At 29.9% G+C, this 12,662-nt stretch overlaps 2 protein-coding genes across 2 annotated transcripts; both read left to right on the top strand.

The window, feature by feature from the left end:
• The first annotated feature begins 39 nt into the window (after positions 1-39).
• On the top strand, positions 40-4,169 carry LOC112790400 (CBBY-like protein). Its single transcript, XM_025832786.3, has 8 exons — positions 40-845; positions 1,090-1,160; positions 1,292-1,450; positions 1,986-2,052; positions 2,362-2,457; positions 2,608-2,654; positions 3,036-3,116; positions 3,848-4,169. The coding sequence occupies exons 1-8, from the start codon at positions 510-512 to the stop codon at positions 3,969-3,971; spliced, it is 981 nt and encodes a 326-aa protein (XP_025688571.1). The 5' UTR covers positions 40-509; the 3' UTR covers positions 3,972-4,169.
• Positions 4,170-5,613: 1,444 nt separating this feature from the next.
• LOC112790398 (DNA-(apurinic or apyrimidinic site) endonuclease) lies at positions 5,614-10,119 on the top strand. The gene is made up of 9 exons (XM_025832783.3): positions 5,614-5,976; positions 6,516-6,608; positions 6,878-7,022; positions 7,467-7,668; positions 8,227-8,305; positions 8,709-8,770; positions 9,117-9,203; positions 9,357-9,460; positions 9,745-10,119. The coding sequence occupies exons 1-9, from the start codon at positions 5,749-5,751 to the stop codon at positions 9,822-9,824; spliced, it is 1,080 nt and encodes a 359-aa protein (XP_025688568.1). The 5' UTR covers positions 5,614-5,748; the 3' UTR covers positions 9,825-10,119.
• Positions 10,120-12,662: the final 2,543 nt, after the last annotated feature.

Raw genomic sequence — 12,662 nt, 5'->3', positions numbered from 1 at the left:
TCGAATTTTTAAAATTAGTAGTTAAGGAAAAGGGGGGGGGGGGTCAGGGGAGATTGTGTAAAATATTATTAATAAAATTTGTGTTTTGTTATTGTTTTATTTTTTAGGTTATTTTTAATAGTTTACCAAAACGATATGAAAGATGCTTGTTTTTCCCTTTTTTTTTTTGGGTAATTGAAAGATGCTGGTGGATAGTTAGGGTGATGTATAAAAGCTATGGATGTTGAATAAATGGGCCTGAAATATGAGACTTACAATGATAACTTTTATGTCCAACTCTTGTTTCATCCTTCAAAGCTTCAACAAATTTGTTGGATTCCACGTGGAGATTGCTCAGATGCCCAAGCCTAATCTTGCTGACATGCCACCAAAACCAAAACCTGTGTTCCAAGTTTGAACCTTTGACACTTTAACGGCCCCACCATTACCAATTTACAACCATATAACTTCTAACCAATTTTTGAGGATGTTATGCAATTGCAAGCACAATAATTGAAGAAGTTGCAACAATGGCAGCACTAACCACCATAATCTCTACCTCCCCCTCTTCTTCACTCTTAACAAAAACACAACATAGCCTCCTCAAACACAACAAAGACCATGATCATGTTCCTGTTCCTGTTCCATCATCATCCTTCATGGGCACCCCAACAACAATTTCCCTTAAGTCAACAAGACCAAGAACAGTGGGAATTGTTAGTGTTTCTTCTTTTAGAGTGAGCTGTTCAGCTGCTTCTTCTTCTTCCACTGTTGTTCCCTCTGCTCTTCTCTTTGACTGTGATGGAGTTCTTGTTGACACTGAGAAAGATGGCCACCGCATTTCTTTCAATGAAACCTTCGAAGAGGTATTTATATTGCTTTGCACTACTTCGAATATTTTATCTTTCTAGCTTGGAATACATTTATAAATATTTTGAATGCTATATCCACATTAAAAATAAGCTACCAAATCAATCACTATACAGATACATGTGTTATGACTGATTTGGTGATTGATTTTTTCTGTAACCGTAGCATGATTGTAAATATTTTTAAGAATGTGAGAACTTCAACAAATAACGATGGTGCCTTATTGATTGGGCAATGCAGAAAGAGCTAGGTGTGACCTGGGATGTGGACTTGTATGGAGAACTGCTCAAAATTGGAGGTGGAAAAGAAAGGTACATATATATTTTTCTTTCCCCCTCAATTCAAAATTTTATTGGAAAGCATGCCATTGTCATTGTTGAATTCCTTATTTGATTGAATATGGAACTATGCCACTGATGATGTAGCTCTCTTTTAATGTTAGGATGACAGCATACTTTAATAAGACAGGTTGGCCGGCGAATGCCCCGACAGGCGAACAAGAAAGAAAAGATTTCATAGCTTCACTCCACAAGCGAAAGACGGAGCTATTCATGGCTCTCATTGAGAAAAAGCTGTTGCCTCTTCGTCCAGGTGTTGCAAAGTTGGTTACTATCTGTTCTTTTTATCTTATTTACCAAACCCTGGTTTCTGTTTTAGATATAAAAAGTTAACAACTTTCTTAGTCTCTACTAAACAGCTTAATTATCTGGTTAATTTGTTTCTTAGCATGGTGTCTAAGTGGTTATAGGAGTTCATATTTGTTGCTCCTATTCTGCATATAAAACTATATTATGAGACATGGTTTTAGATTTGATCTTACCTCATGCTTTATATTTATATTGCAAGATTGGAAGTGTATGGTTTATGGTGTTAGGATAAGCTTTTGAAACTTTAAAAAAACAAAAAAGAAGGTATATTCAATATAAACCGTAAATTCTGAATCGAAAGAAAATATCTGCTTGTTCTAGTAAAACACAGAAAACAGATTTTTTTTTTTCCCCAGATTATGCTTATATATATAAGCCAACTCAAACTTAAGAAGTGCCTGTATTTTTCTTTGAAATAATACCATTATCAAGATACACTAAATATGTGTGCCTTTTCTTATTATATGTGTCTTCTTATCAAACATGTAGGCTTATTGATCAGGCTTTAAGCCAAGGAGTTAATGTAGCAGTGTGCAGCACTTCTAATGAGAAGGCGGTAAGCATAATCAGTTACACAATTCCTTAAATAATTTTCTTTTGTCTCGATTGAACTATCGGAATCTCGGTTCATAAGATATAGATATATAGATTCAGTTCTTAATAGAAGTAGCCTTGTTGTTTTGTAATGACATTGCTGTATAATTGTAGCAATGCATCTAATTTGTGCTATACAATTGGATTTGAATTATGATGTATGTCATTTTCTTATGGTTCAATCTATACCTTTTGATTCCGTTAATGCATGATATACCAAGTTCAACATAGTAATCTCATCCAATAGACCTAAACTTTGAGTTGCTTTTAGGTCTCTGCAATAGTATCATTCTTGCTAGGGCCTGAGAGAGCAGAAAAGATAAAGATATTTGCTGGAGATGTTGTTCCCCGGAAAAAGCCAGATCCGGTAAGACATTTTTATCCTTCTAATGTTAATTTGCTGGATTTCGATGTCACGGCATAACTCGAGAAATTATGCATTCATTCATTATAAGTGATTGAATGTACTACATGGCAAGATCTTTCAGCTAATTGCATTTCACTCTTCCTATAACAGGCAATCTATCTCTTAGCCGCTAGCACTCTCGGCGTTGAACCTTCAAGGTACCTCACAATGCTTAGGTTATAAATTTAGGGTAAAATTGTTGTTCATATAAGATGTCATAACATTGTGATGTTCTTGGCTAGGTTCTATACATTAGTTTGAACTGTTAGGACGCGTCGTTTGTCTTTAGAGATCAACAAGCACTGAAGTGTGTCTTACACTGCAACTTCAGTGCTTGTTGATCTCCTATGAAGAATTTTAGGATTCTATCATTACTCCTTTTTAATAATTTGCAAATAGTCCTTCTTTGTCTTTCGATTTACCGACACGTCACGTGTCTTACTCTCTTACACAACAACTTCGTTGCTTGTAATCACTCATTTGTTTTATTTTCATTGGTATCTCACATTTGAATATGAAATGCCATTTGTTTTCCACAGATGTGTTGTGGTTGAGGACAGTGCCATAGGCCTAGCAGCTGCAAAAGGAGCAGGGATGAAGTGTATAATAACAAAGAGCGGGTAAAATTTTCTCTAATGACAATGGAAAAAACTACTTTATGTTCTTCAAAATTTCTACTTGTTTGATAGAAATGTTGGATATCATGAAAGTTTCTATTTCAATGAGAGCATATACTAAAATGCATTTATTTCTTTATTCTACAACATTCATATCCAATTGAATTTTTCTTTTATATGGTTGTTTAATTAGTTGATATGAAAAGTAGTTATTTCTGTTAATAAAGTATTGTTTTAGTCCCTAACATTTGGTTTAAGCCATAATTTCATCTCTAACATTACCTATTCTTATCTCAAGTGTCTTATTTCGCCCTATTTTAACTTCTGCTCAATTTTTTTTCTTTCAAGAATACTCTTTAAACCGTAATATTGTTAGTGGTAATAACGGTGGTTGTAGTGATTTGAAAGTGAAAGTGGTAGAAGAATAAGAAAAACAAGATAACAATAGAGGGAAAATGGTATTTTGGGAAGAAGAAAGTTTTAATTTTAACCAGAGGACAAAAATGTAATGAAATAAAAGGTTTGGGACAAAAATACTACATTTTAAACGTTAAGTACAAAATTGAGATTCAACTAAAACATTAAAGACTAAAATAGTACTTTACTCTATTTTTCTTTTTTGCTAATGTAATATTACATTTATATGATTGACTTTCTGGTTAAAACTTTTTAACACTAATAATGCTGCATTATCTTAGTTTTCCACTAACTCTCTCTCTCTCTCTAAATTGTAGCTATACAAAAGATGAAGATTTCTTAAATGCAGATGCTGTGTTTGACTTCATTGGTGATCCTCCTGAGGAGAGATTTGATTTAGCATTCTGTGGAAGCCTCCTTGAGAAGCAATATGTGAGCTAGCAAGCTAACAAACTATTATTTTAGTTCATGCTCTTAGGATTTTGTTCAACTCTACTTTGCTTATGTGTATCAGTGCCCAATTTCTTTTTTTTTTTTCATGTTTTCATTCCTACCTTTTCAAATCAATGATGAAAAGATCACCATTTGGTTGTATAAAGAAGCTTTAACCATAAGAGAAATGTTATTTTAATATCTAAATTCATGTCTATTTTGTTAACTTTGATTGACATTCTTATTTCCACCCTTGGATTTGATTTGGTGTCCATAAACATGTTACTTTTTGCAAGTTCAAAAATTGTAACTCTAACATCAAAGAAGATTCACTCTTGATAAGTTAAATATTATTCTCAAAAGAAATTATGTTATTTGATCCATATAGTAGATTTTATTAGCAAAGACAATTTATTATTAATGATAAAAGAAAATAAATAAAAGATCTCAAAGAGTTTAACTAACATGTGCTCTAAGAAAATATAATAAATTTATAATTAATGAAAAATTCTAAATGTTTTTATTTAATTAATATAAAATAAATGCATTAAAAATATAATTTTTTATATTTTTAATAAATTTTTTTGTTATAATCTTAACATGTATTTTTTTTATCCAAATTAATCTCTAAGGTTTTTAAAATATGCAAAATAGTCCACAAGATTTGTTTTCCTTGGACAATTCGGTCTTCTCCGTTATTCACTAACGGTGAAATGGTGGAACAAAGAAAGGAAACAACCTACAAAGTGTGTAAAAAGTAAAATTACAAGGGCCAATAAGAAGCTACTATTGGATAGTGATGATGAAATACATTTAATACATGGTTAAAAATATACTGAGCAAAAGAGAAATAAGTTATTGGTGAATGAATTATAACTCAAATGACATAATTTTTTTATATTTACATAAAAATTTAAATGTTTGCGAACTGAAAAGTTAAGAATTGATTTGTCATTTTCTCAAATATATATTATAATTATTCATTTTAATTGTGCATACTCATAAAATACGAATTAAATATGTTCTAAACATATAAACAAAAAATTCTTCACATACTCAGAAAATACATTTTTTTCTTTCTACTTTTTAGAAATTCAAATATAAGGATTTTTTTAAAATGATTATATTTTAGTTAGAATCTAAATATAAATTAATTTTGATATAATTAATTATATAAGTTTTTCCAAACATACCTTCGAATTCATACCAAGAAAATTTTAAATTTCAAATAATAATAATAATAATTTAAATTTAATTTTGATGTACCAATAATATAAATATTTTTATACAATTATTTAATTATATTTATTTTTTTGAATGATTATTCACGTAATTAATGTAAAAAATAATTATTTTTACTCATCTGATGTTATCTAGATACATGTGTGAAAATTAAATTCTATAATAATAATAATAAGGTGAATTATAAGGTACAGATGTATGTTTACAAATGTTTCTTTTATTAGGATGAAAGAGAAATTAATAAAGGTAGGATCACATTTTGAATAATAATAAAATAATAAAAAATAACTATAAAAGAAATTTATATTCTCTTCTTATATCATTTTAATCTGTATAGTAGAGTGTCCTAATAATAATAAAAGGAAAAGAGTGGGAAAAAGTTTTTAAACATAAATAAAATAATGAACCTAAAAATCAGCACCATTTGTTAGTAGTTTACCTTGTTACACTCAGAACTGAGAACAAAACACTGTGAACTGAAAAAGAGTGTTTGATTTCAAATCGATGAACGAAGAAGAGTAGAAGAAAGAACGAAGTGAAGAAGATGAAACGTTTCTTCCAGGTTATCAACAAAGACTCCGATGGTTCATGCAAGAAGCCCAAAGAGGAAGGAAATTACGATAATGCCACTGACACTGACACTCAGAAGAAAAAGGAGCCATTGAAGTTCGTTACTTGGAACGCCAACAGCTTCTACCTCCGCGTCAAGAACAACTTCCCTGAGCTATGCAAATTCGTCACTTCCTTTGATCCTGACGTAATTGCAATTCAGGTCCCAAATACTCTTTTAACTTTTGTTTTCATTGTTTTTCTTGTTGAATCTGTGTGGAGAGGATCATGGATTAGGTTATTGTGTTGGTTTTTCAGCTCTTCATGAGAATGCCTATGACGTGTTTGTTTTATTGTTTTTAAGAAAAATGCAGTTTTTATTTTTTCAATTGAAAGCTACATATAAAAGAAATTAGGGTGTATAGCTAAATCCTTAAAAATTGAAAGATACAATTTTTATTTATTATTAGTCTTTTTCTTTGAAGATAGAAAGTGTAGTTTCTGAGAAATGCTATATTATCAATGTTTTTTCCTCCTAACTTAAGCATATGAACCCTTGTCTTATAAATAACTTGTTTCTGTGGAAGGCAAATAATTGAAGGGGTTTCACATAAGCATGAAAGTGATTCTGCTTTAGTTGTAAATTGTCTCCATGACTTGTTCTGTTTTGTTGGGACTTGGGGAACATTCTTATGATTTTATAGTAAACTTGATGGTAAGAAATTAAGAATATTGAGTATTCTAACATCAGATTTTCGATAGGAAGTGCGGATGCCTGCCGCTGGATCTAAGGGCACACCCAAAAATCAGGGAGAACTTAAGGATGATACAACCGCGTCCAGGGAAGAGAAGGCGGTACTTTTCTGTCATGTTATTTTGAGTCTCAGTATGCATTAGATTTCATGTATAACTTACGAGTTATGAGCCAATCCTTAGCACTATATATCTTTGACCTGCTGGCTTACTCGAGTTATTCTTAGTAGAGCCACAAGTCTGAGGATTTGATAATAAAAATGATGATTCAAACAGGGTTTGACAATTTTTGTCTAGTGGAACTTTTTCATTATCTGAATGGGACTATAAGATTTTCATTTGTTATCTGACTTTGATAAAAAATGATGCAGGCATTGATGCGTGCACTTTCAGCTCCACCTTTTGGGAACTATCGTGTTTGGTGGTCTCTGGCAGATTCAAAGTATGCAGGGACAGCACTATTTGTGAAAAAATGCTTCAAACCAAAAAATGTCTTTTTCAATCTTGATAAAATAGGTATAATGACGTTAATTTTCTATCCTGCGTTGAATTGCTCATCCTTATGATCAATTTTCAAAGAATTACTTTACCATAATATTATTATTACTACTTTCTTTTCTGAACGAAACAGAAAGAAAGAAATGAATTGAGAATCTAGAATTCTACTAAGGGTGAAGTGGGTACGAGTACGAATGCGGGAGGGGGTTTGAAGATTTCAAGAATTACTGTTTAAAAAAATTTCCTTCCTCAGTTTCAAAATATAATTATCATGTCATTTTGAAATGCCTTTAATTGTTAGGAACTTGTCATATATCATTCAAACTTCCACTTTAGTGTTTTAATGAATTTTAGATGTTCTAAACGACAATTGGGATAGTGAGTTTTACTGGAACATATTTTCATTGCATAATATTCAATAAGTTTTCTTTAATGCTTATGGAAAACTTTTTTTGCTGCCAGCTTCAAAGCATGAACCAGATGGCAGAGTAATCTTGGTTGAATTCGAAACCCTTCGGTTGTTGAATACATATGTTCCAAATAATGGGTGGAAAGAGGAACCAAACTCATTTCAAAGGAGAAGAAAATGGGACAAAAGGATTCTAGAATTTGTTACACAAAATTCAGACAAGCCTTTGATATGGTGTGGGGATCTAAATGTGAGGTAGCTAATCTCCATTTTCCTTTTGTCTCTGGCAGTATGAGATTAATAAATTCCAATCTCTTTGTTTGGTGGCATACTTTTCATTCTTGTCGTTGTAGCTATGAAACAAGTTCAGCTCTGTTAGAATCCATGCCATGAAGAAAACTGAAATTCAAATAGTTTGAGAGGATAACTAATATTGATATTTTCTTTTCATTTGGTGCATCTATATGCATTATATGAACTTAATTCATTTAGGTTACACTTTTCCTGTGATTAACTTTTTAAATATTGTTTTCACACCAAAAAAAAAAAAAACACTTAAATATAGTTTTACCTAACCTCAAACATCTTCCTCCCTATATTCATCTTGCATATCCTGAATTCTAGTAACTCTTATCGATGAATAATTTGGCCATTTCTATGTTACTATCTTACACCAGAGAATTATTTTGAGTGTTGCATGTCGTTTTTCAAAGAGTTTGATATATCATCCATATTTTTAATAATTCATCTATACTTTCATACTTTCAAACGAAGAGATTATATGTAAACCTCTCATAAATTCATTGTTGGCAGCCATGAAGAGATTGATGTGAGTCATCCAGAGTTTTTCAGTGCAGCGAAACAAAACGGCTATGTTCCTCCAAATAAAGAGGTCTAATCACTTTACTCTGAAGTTCCCTTTATTGACTAATCTCTTTCGACTTTGAAGATTTATCTCCTAAAATCTTGATATCTTAGTCTGGATTTGGGATGATTTATATTCTAAGTTAGGTTGCCCTCTCACACAATTCATATGGTATAGGCTTAATTGGTAAATAATGTATAAACTTTTGCCACATTTTCCTAAAGTTTAACTTAATTATGAATAGTGGGTGTAAAAGATATTGAACTTGTTAAGGACCCGTTCATATAAGCTCTGGTACAGTGTTAAGCATAAGTTTCCTTGAAGCTTAAAGTTCGTTTTCCTTAAAGCGCCCCCAAATAGTGCAGTATAGTTCTCCATAATTTATATCTTAATTAAAATCCTGATGATTTGGCTTTTATCTTTTATGCAGGATTGGGGGCAGCCTGGCTTTACTTTATCTGAAAGAAGACGATTTGGTAACATCTTAAAAGAGTGAGTGACTTCACTGTTCTTTTTCGTCGTTGTGTTCTTGTTTGCTATATCAGCACGGAAAATCCCATACCTCCCCTTGAACTTATCAACTTATCATTTGCTCATTGGATACTCTCAAGATTTGTTATATTTCATACCTGAATCAATCATAAGCTAGATTGTTAGGATCTAATTAGTAATATGGTTATTGTGCAGTTGTAAGAAATTTTCATAATAGAATTGCTAATTTAAGATAGTAGATTTCAGACTCAGGATTGCTTTTTTTTTTTTTGTAACCCGTGTTTTGGTCTCCTACAGTCCGTTAACCACTATATCAATTCAATAACTAAGAGTTTCATGCCTTCAGGGGACAGCTGGTAGATGCCTACAGATTTCTGCACAAGGACAAGGACATGGAACGAGGTTTCTCATGGTCCGGAAACCCAATAGGAAAGTAAGAAATTGAATCTATCTTGAGCTATATATCATTGCCGTTGATTCTCAGCATTATTGCTGGTTAAATGTGATGTTGAGCCAATGCACTTGAGTAACGTGAAGCACACTTTAGCTTTGGCCTGTTAGTCCTTACGATTGTTTTTCTTTGAAGGTATCGTGGAAAACGGATGCGAATAGACTATTTCCTAGTTTCAGAAAAACTCAAAGACAGGATCGTTGCATGCGAAATGCATGGACATGGAATAGAGTTACAAGGTAAGCTTTTCATTCATGGAATTGACACTCCTTTTTGGCTGCATATTTGTCTAAACACTCCTCTTCATTCATGAAGGGAAGTATGATTTGTATGGTTAAGGATATGTAATTATACTTAACTTTTGTTTCAGGGGCTAGATTATAAAATTTTATTTAGTATAAGGATATGATTACAAATTTATGAACTATAAAGGCCTAATTGAAAATTGAGTGTTACTGCACCTTACAAGTTTTACTTTTACTTCTTTCCATCTATACCTGACATTACTTTTTTATCTATGCAGGCTTTTATGGAAGTGATCACTGCCCTGTTACATTGGAGCTCTCTCCAAGTTCCAACTCTCAAAATGAGAATCCAGAATGACAATTTCTTTGCTTCTTATTGGACAAAACCACTGCCTTTCAATTTTTCTTTCTTCTCTCCATATTCAAATATTGAATATTTTGTTAATTAGGAAGTCATTGTAAACTTTGTGTCTATTCATGGAAAAGCTTAATGTTATGGTATTGATTAGGTGCTTTATTAAGCTTTATCATGGTCTATTTGTTGATAACTACCCACATTAAGTGAAACACTAACTTCTAACAATGCTATTGCCACAAATGGCATTCACTTTATTAAGTAATTGGGGTCATCAATTTGGCCTTCTATATCAAAATTAATTTATTCGGTATGTGATGGTAGGCTACAAGTACATGTGCTAAACGAATTTTCTTATGTACTAATCACTTTCATTAGATGCTTTTATATTTCCTTGTACTTTTTATGAATCATAATACCATATATATAGTGTAATTACATAGTTTAGTTTATTTGTAAGAGTAAATTTTATCTACAAACGGAGAGAAACATTTATGTTAAATTGAAGAAAAATTAACAAAAACATTTATGTTGGTGTTGAAAAACATATTAGTAGAAGGATTGGAGGAAGACAAACACTAGCATCAAAGACATATGGACAAAGACTAGAGGATATATACAAGTTCTAAATTATATGATATGTTGTTTAGAGCTTCCAAAATCCATAAGAGGAGAGCACTTCTACTTATGATGATTTGGGCTCTTAAGAAAAGTTTGTTCACTTTGTTACCGAATCAAAACAAAATTATATGGAATAATAGTGGATTAATAGTCAAATTCGTTCTTGAAAGATCATTTATTTTTTAAATTAGTTTTTAAATAAATTTTCAACAAGTGATCCCACAAATCAATTTTTTAATTATTGAGTTCTACCATATAAATTAAACAATAATAAAAATTATAATTTTAAAAAATTTAAAAGATTTAAATTTTAAAATAACTACTATATTATTTAATGAGATTTAAAATATTAAATTTTAAATATATAATCAACAATAATTTGATAAACTCGTTTAAATAAAAAAATTTCACTATAAAAAATTATAATTTTAAAATATAAAATTTTAAAATATAAATGACAAAATAACTTTATAATAATTTAATTATTTTTATTATTTTTTATGTAAAAAAAGTTTGTTTATTAAGGTTTAAAAAATAATATTAAAATTAGTACTATCAAAAAATATTTCAAATTTAATATTATGAAAAAATATAAAAAAATTATATAAGGACTAATTTGATTAATTTTAAAATTTTAGAGATGAAAATGAATTACGTTTGAACTTTCAGGGACTATTTTAATTATAAATAACTTTTTTACATATCAAATGACACATGGCGTGCTAAATGTCACTGACCTGACACTTCATCATACCATGTGGCACTTAACTTGACACATCATTATCTAACTAACGGAAAGATCAATTTGACTTAAGTTTTATCTTTCAAGAATTAATATGTCTAAAAAAATCATTTGAAGATTAATTTAAAATTTGAGTGATCGTTTAGGAATGAATTTGGCTATTAACCCGAATAATATTATGTGAAAATTACATAGAAGTACATATATATACATATTTTAATATAACATTGTAATTTTAAGTATTTTTTTTTAAATTTTGAAAAGTACATAATTTGGAAGGTCTGATTTATACCTCAAATTTTTTAATTTTTTTAACACAAATTAGACTATCCGATTTCTATTTCTTTAATTAAATAGTTACACATTTAAAAATAACATCTCAACAATCTACATTTCGAAAAAACAATATTATCACTTCAATATCAAAAACAAAAATTCCACAAATGAATGGTGAATTGGTGATGTCACTGTTATGTACCATAAAAAATAATTGGATTCGATCGTATAAAAAGATTAAGAAAAAAAGAAAACGAAAAAACAGAATTGGATTCGATTTACATGTCACAGCCTTCTCAACTGAACTATACTAGTTAATGGCTTAAACTAATGCCAGCAAATTAAAATGAAATCACTCAAATCAGTGAAAGTCAAGCACCTTGGGGAAAAAGTCAAAAGTTAAATAAAGAAACAATACAGCTTAATCTTTTAAAAGATGTTAATAATATAAGTTAAAAGCAACCAGAAAGGAACCAAGAATCAATAATTACATTTTTATCTACCAAATACCTTACAAATACTTAGTCCAGGTTTGGATAATTAAAAAAAAAAACTATTTTAAGAAAGTTATTGTTTTTTGGTGATTTTAGATGTATAATTTAAGAGGTTAGATTTACTAAACAAAGTTGTTTTCAAGCAAAAATCTAAAAAAAAAAATACTGTTTTTAACAATCTAAAAACCACATATTAAATTAAAATTACTTTTCAGCTAAATTATCTAAATATAAATTTATTTTTAAATAAGTGATTATATAAAAAAGTTTTATATAAATAAGTGATTATATAAAAAAGTTTTATATAAATAAGTGATTATTGAAATAAATATAATTTTTTGACTTACCGAAACATACCCTTAGAAAGAGAAAGGAGAAACTAAAAAGCTTTGTACAGAAAAATGTTATTAGTGTTTACTTGTTTTTGGATTATATAATATAATAAACATTTTCTAGGATCTCTTTATAAAAATTGTTGTGAAAGAAATTAGTAGATATATTTTGAATGTGCCTAAAAATCCAGAGTTGCACTTAGGCTTTATTTGCAAGTGTAATTTCTTGTCCCTACAATTTTTTTTTTCTGATTTATCTTCTCAATGAAGATGAACATTGATTAGGTATGAGATGTAATTATAATATGTTATTTACTTATTTTACTTATTTTTTTTAACACTCAAGGAGACTCAAACCCAAAAAGAAAAACAACTA

This window comes from Arachis hypogaea, chromosome 3, assembly GCF_003086295.3.
Source record: "Arachis hypogaea cultivar Tifrunner chromosome 3, arahy.Tifrunner.gnm2.J5K5, whole genome shotgun sequence".
Classification (NCBI taxonomy): domain Eukaryota; kingdom Viridiplantae; phylum Streptophyta; class Magnoliopsida; order Fabales; family Fabaceae; genus Arachis; species Arachis hypogaea.
This window is presented reverse-complemented; position numbering and strand designations above follow the sequence as displayed.

Coding starts and splice junctions, on each gene's coding strand:
- LOC112790400 (XM_025832786.3), top strand. CDS start 510: ATGGCAGCACTAACCACCATAATCTCTACCTCCCCCTCTTCTTCACTC. Junction 846..1,089: donor TCAATGAAACCTTCGAAGAG/GTATTTATATTG, acceptor TGGGCAATGCAG/AAAGAGCTAGGTGTGACCTG. Junction 1,161..1,291: donor ATTGGAGGTGGAAAAGAAAG/GTACATATATAT, acceptor TTTTAATGTTAG/GATGACAGCATACTTTAATA.
- LOC112790398 (XM_025832783.3), top strand. CDS start 5,749: ATGAAACGTTTCTTCCAGGTTATCAACAAAGACTCCGATGGTTCATGC. Junction 7,023..7,466: donor TTTCAATCTTGATAAAATAG/GTATAATGACGT, acceptor TTTTGCTGCCAG/CTTCAAAGCATGAACCAGAT. Junction 8,306..8,708: donor ATGTTCCTCCAAATAAAGAG/GTCTAATCACTT, acceptor TCTTTTATGCAG/GATTGGGGGCAGCCTGGCTT.